Here is a 6,000-nt window from a genome sequence, read left to right as displayed (position 1 = left end):
CAGTCTATCCAGTTCTTTAGAATTCAGTCTGAGATAACGTTTCTCAATTACTATTCAGAAGCATCCTCAGCACCAAATTTGTTGAGCTAAACTACCCTCATCAAGGCAGATAGAATATCACTTGGAATGGGTACATACCAAAATACTGTTGTTCTATACTCAGTTAACACCAAGATTTTCCCTTTTGTCACTTACACACACACACACACACACACACACACACACACACACACACACACACACACACACCACCTGAAGTGCAGAGTGACGGAGACAAAAGGGGAAGTAGCAGAGGGGTGATGTCCTGAATGCACTTGCAGCTGGACCTGTAGGAGCTCGCCCTCATCTCTGCCTGCCTGCCTAGACTTTGTGGAAGGTTGTAGGCACACAGCACACCACGTCCCCAAGGAAACCCCCAGCAGTGGTTTCAGCTAACTGAACCTCAACCTGGCCTATTCACTGGTCATGCAGTGAAAGTGGTGGGCTGCACCCCAGTCTCTTTTCTCTGTCCTTGGACAAGCTGCGCTGGAACTTCCTTGTTAAGCAACTCAAAGAAGTCAAACGTGACCCACAGCCTACTTGCCAAGCACAGGTGGTGAATGTGACCTGAGGCTTAGCTTCCAGCTCTGTGTGTGGAACAACGTGAGTTGCTTGGAGGGTCCAGAGAGACAAACATGCCTTCTAGCCAGTTACAGTGTCATTGCTGGTTCAGAGGACTGTTGGGGAACCCCCTTCTGCCTGACCCTTTCCTAGTCTATATAAGTTGTGCTTGCTTTACAATTAACAGTCATGCTCCATCAGACTGTCCTGGGTGGTTCTTGTGGCTGAAGAACACCATCACCATATCCCCTTGGTGGTTTTGGGGACCTGCTGGTAGGAAAACCCCCTGAGATGGGCCAGGTTGAAATCAGGAGCCTGGAACTCCATCTGGATCTCCCACAGGGTGGCAGTGGTCAAAGCACTTAGAGCATTTTCTGCTTCCTTTCCAGGTGAATTAGCAGGGAGCCACATGGAAACAGAGGATTGCAGCTGATGGTTTAACCCCCTGCACCATAAAAGCAGCCAGAAATTTCTTTTTCCTGTTTCTTTCCATTGGTAATTTTTATATATTACTCTTTTCCCACCTGAATATGACTCGTTAAGGGCAATAATTATGTCATTTTTTTAAGATTTATTTTATTTTTATTGGAAAGGTGGATATACAGAGAGGAGAGACAGAGAGCAAGATCTTCCGTCCAATGATTCACTCCCCAAGTGAGCGCAATGGCCGATGCTATGCCGATCCAAAGCTAGGAGCCTCTTCCAGGTCTCCCGCGTGGGTGCAGGGTCCCAAAACACTGGGCCGTCCTCAACTGCTTTCCTGGGCCACAGGCAGGGAGCTGGATGTGAAGCGGGGGCCGCTGGGATTAGAACCGTCACCCATATGGGATCCCGGGCGTGCAAAGTCAGGACCTTAACTACTGCGCCACCGCACCAGGCCCAATAATTATGTCATTTTCATGCCTGCCCTATCAATCCTTGTCCCCCACCCCAGTATTTTTCATATGGTAGTATTCAATGTATACTAAAGTAAATATTTAATGAAATGTGTAATGCTCCTAAAAATGCTTTTATTCCTGTGCAAGAGAATGTGCAACATAATGTGAAATGAAATTTGGAGGGCTGAGAGGGGAGTGTGTTGTGCCACAAGGAGTTTAACTGCCATTTGAGAGGCCTGGCTACCCTACTTCTCATCCAGCTTCCTGATAATGTGTTCTGGGAAAGCAGGAGAGGGCCCAAGCCTGAGGGCCTCTGCCATCATGTAGAAAGCAGATGAACTCATGTTTCCTGGCTTTAGTCTGGCTCAGCTCAGTCTATTTAGGATATTTAGTGGAAGTGAACTAGAGATACCATTTTCTCTCTCTCTGCCTTTCAAGTAGATGCAAATAACACATATTTTAAATATGTTTATTTTTATTGGAAAGGCAGAGTTACACAGAGAAAAGGGGAAGCAGAGCGATCTTCCATCTGCTGGTTCACTCCAACAATGGCCACAACAGCCAGAACTGGGCCAGTCTGAAGCCAGGAGCCTCTTCCAGGTCTCCCACACGGGTGCAGGGACCCAAGGACTTGAGCCTTGCTCTGCTGCCTTCCCAGACCATAAGCAGGGAGCCGGATGGGAAGTGGAATAGCCAGAACACGAACTGGTGCCCATACGCGATGCTGGTATGGACTTAGCCTACTATACCACAGTGCCAGCCCCAATAATAAAATATTTTTTGGGAACTGGTACAAAACATAGTGTTTACTGGGTATTTGGGCACCTCATATTCCTTTCATCTGGCTTTTGGAGAACAATGGTGGAGACTGCAAGGCTAGAATGAATCAGAGAAGCAAAGTGCTGGTGATCAGTTATACACAGGGTTGTCTAGCCAGTCTTAGTCCAGACTGCCATCCCAAAGAACCACAGAGCAGGCTGCTTAGAAACAACAGACATCCATTTCTGGTTCTACAGTGTGTTAGTGCGGCTGGGTCCTTGTGAGTGCTCTCAGTTCTGACTGCAAACTGTCAGCTTCCTGTGGTGTTTGCACATAGCAGAGACACAGAAGCCCTTGGCCCCTTAGAAGAGCATCAAGCCCATCCGTAAGGGCTGCTCCCCCAGGACCCAGTTACCCTCCAAAGGCCTCACTTCAAATACCCTCCCTTGCTGGTAGTGGGGGATGTGGAGATTCAACATCTGAATTTAGACTGGGACATAAACTGTGTTTACATTATTCTAAGTCATGGGCTAATTGCTTTTTGACTTCTTGGAGGAGAGACCCAGGACACAAAACAAACTAACAAACAGATTCCTATATCATGTTCTTGGAAAGCTATCACACAAGAATAGTTTAAAGGAATACCATGTGCAATAAAACTTCCAGGAAGTAAAGCCATGCAGATTAGGACCTACTGAGAAAGGATTTAGGAGAAGATAGGTTGTTGAATTATATCTTAAATTCCCAAATGTGAACAATGAAAAAAGGTAAAAGGTGAAAACAGATAAAGGTAGAAAGCACACATTTTTGATAAGTGATACAAGATAGCGGGCCTAAGGAAAGTAGCAGACACTCCCATTTCTCATTCCTTCTTCACGTTTACTAGAACTCTTCTGTTCTGAAACCCACTAGCTACAAGTGGTTCTTTAAAAATCAGGCCAGCGTGGTGGCTCAATAGGATAATTGTCTCCCTTCTAGCACTGGCATCCGTACGGGGACCAGTTTGAGTCCCAGCTGCTCCACTTCTGATCCAGCTCCCTGCTCATGATCTTGGACAGGGAAAGAGGCTGGCTCAAGATCTTGGGCCCTTGTACCCACGTGGGAGATGGGGGAAATGTATGCATGCCTTTGGTCACTGCCCCGGGAAAGCACGCGGGCACTTGTGCCTGGCTTCCTGCAGATTTCACCCCACATGCCCTTTCCCTTTGATTTTTTTTTAAATCTGTGAGTACAAAACTTGTGACAGCGCTTTCTCAGGAGGGGAGACAAGCAGCCCAGAGGGAATTGTCTTAGGAAGTTGTCCATGCAATGCAAAATGATGCCGGAAGCTATAAGAGGGACCGCGAGTCCAAGGCTGATGTAAAATACATTGGCTGGATGGGACAGGAACCCGCGTTGATTTTACTCGGGCCGAACTGTCACCCACTGCACTGCCCCCTGTATAAGTGGACGGTTCGGGTGCGCCTCGTTTGTGCTCGGGTTCTCAGAGTGGGGGCTTTATCGGCGCACGGAGTTGGGAGGCGATAGACAGGAGACCCCCCAGAGCCGTAACTGCTGTGTGGTTTTCCCGGGCGGTTGCGGGCGCGGGGCTTGGGGCGCAACAGGCTCCACGTCGCGGAGGAGAGCTCAGCTTTTCACACACTCCCAGCCCACTGCGTTTCCAGGGTGACTGGACTGTGACGCGGACGCGGGGACACGGCCGCCAGCGACCCAGGAGCCAGGGGTGAACTTGACGCTCAGCGCGAGACAGAGTGGTCACAGCCCGCGGCCCCGGCAGAGAACACGGGCGACCGCGCCCCCGCCGCCCGCCCGGACCGCTTTCCACTTCCGTTCGCGAAGGGCCCCGACTCCGTGGCTTGCCGAGGTCCTAGCGCCGGAAAGGTGTCCGCGGACATCGCCTGACTGCTGCCCAGGCCAGGGACCCCCAACTGCTGCCTCCTCTCCGTGGAGGGCTGAGACGAGAGCGCGGAGAGGATGCCCGATGCCGGGGGGACGTCGCCCCAAAAGCGGCGTTGGGGGCGGCGCGCAGGCGGGCAGCCCGTCGGGCAGGCAGATGCCGAGCCGGTTGGCGGAGGGGAGGGCTGGGAGACTGGCCAGAGCCGAGTCGTCTAGGAAGCCGCGGTCGCGGGTCAGCCGGCGGGGAGGAGCTGTGCGGACTCAGCGCGAGCGCAGCGACCTGGGCTCGGACGCCGGCGAGATGCCCCTGTTCGCCGCCAACCCCTTCGAGCAGGACGTGGGTGAGTGCCGTGGCGGCTCCTGCGGCTGCTGTTCGTCCGGTTGGGAAGTGGGCGGGCAGCCCTGCGCGGACGGGCAGGGGCGGTGCCGCCGCTTCCGTGTCGGGGTGTTTGGGGGGCGATCTCGGAGCCTCACGAGAAGCCTGGGGGGCATCTCCTGCCTGTCTAGGATGCACAGCCCTGCGCGGCAATAGGGCGGAGCTGGAGTTGGCCGGAGAGAAGTTTTGGATTGGAACTTGGTGCTCCCCTTGTCTTTGGAGAGACCCTACTGTCCCGGGCAGCTCAGCGCTGGAGTCTGCAGATGCGACTGTGTCGTTTCGTTAGGGAAGATGAAGGGGAAAACTCTAGAATCTCAGAACGATGGGGGGGAAAGGGGGACGCCTCCTGTTTGTTGGGTCCCGAGAGCGCGGATGTTTTCCTCTGTAGAGTGAGAAGATGATGGACTGAGTTTAAGAACTTATTTTAGGGCATTAGAAACACAGTAAAATAAACTGGTTCTCTAGGTTTTAATTTTATGATTGGAAATTGGGCCACGTAGAAATAGGAACATTTTCAGCAGACACTCTGTTTCATAGTTGACGTTTTGTAATTATGAGGAAGTTTTAGAAAAATGCCCCGTTTGGGGATCTCATGTCATCCCCAATCCGTGAGTCAGAGTGCCCGTACTTATGGCCCTTAGATCGCTGTCCAATCAGTATTTCCATTACTTCCTGGAACTCTTGCTGGCAGAGGAACCCAGATGGCTTTGTCTCTGCCTTCCTGCCTTTGGAGACCATTGGGAAAACTTGTTCTAATGGAGCAAAATACAGTAAGGCAGATAATTTCTTAAAAAAAAAAAAAACTGTTTATTGGAAAGTCAGGTTTTATAGAGAGAGAAAGAGACCCTTTCTCAGTCGCATCACTCCCCTAGTGGCCGCAGGGGCTACACGCTGAGGTCCATCTGGAGCCAGGAGTTTCTTCCAGGTCTCCCATGTGGGTGCAGGGTCCCAAGGCTTTGGGCCATCATCTACTGTTTTCCCAGACCACAAGCAGGGAGCTGGATAGGAAGCGGTGCCGCCAGCATACAAACTGGTGCCCATGTGGGATCCCAGTGCATGCAAGGTGAGGATTTAGCCATTCTGCCAGGCCCAAGACAGATGATTTCAAAATTTAAAAACAAACAAACAAACAACTTTTCCTTTAAGGGAAATTGGGTGGAGGGAGGGAAGGGAAATTGGGTGGAGGGAGGGAAGGCAGCGCTGTTTTTTTCCTTTACCTTTAGTTAACATTTAACAGACTTGATGTGACTTTCTCTCCCCCCCATTCTGTTAACTTTTGAGATAGCATGTTTTAGATATACACTAAAGTGAAAGGATTAATACTTTACCTAATAAGTTAAATCGCAAGAAGACCTTAATGTAATGGAACTACAGGCAGTAACAGTAAACAATAATGAATAGAAAAATGACCATTTCATCAAATTCTAAAGTAATTCCAGGCCGTTAAAATTATACTGGTGTAAATCCTTAACCACTGGTTTGACAAAGGTA

The 6,000-nt window shown here is 50.4% G+C and overlaps 1 protein-coding gene across 3 annotated transcripts in view; it reads left to right on the top strand.

Annotated features, from left to right (window-relative positions):
* The first annotated feature begins 4,343 nt into the window (after positions 1 to 4,343).
* Positions 4,344 to 6,000, top strand: part of STAM2 (signal transducing adaptor molecule 2) — a 41,717-nt gene continuing 40,060 nt past the window's right edge. For all 3 annotated transcript variants that reach the window (XM_040971572.1, XM_040971571.1, XM_040971573.1), the window contains exon 1: positions 4,344 to 4,474. In XM_040971572.1, coding sequence (XP_040827506.1) covers positions 4,435 to 4,474 — 40 coding nt within the window. In that variant the 5' untranslated portion in view covers positions 4,344 to 4,434. The remainder of the gene's footprint in view (positions 4,475 to 6,000) is intronic.

Source organism: Ochotona curzoniae, unplaced genomic scaffold (assembly GCF_017591425.1).
Source record: "Ochotona curzoniae isolate NIBS_2020 unplaced genomic scaffold, NIBS_Ocur_1.0 contig_2210, whole genome shotgun sequence".
Taxonomy (NCBI): domain Eukaryota; kingdom Metazoa; phylum Chordata; class Mammalia; order Lagomorpha; family Ochotonidae; genus Ochotona; species Ochotona curzoniae.
This window is presented reverse-complemented; position numbering and strand designations above follow the sequence as displayed.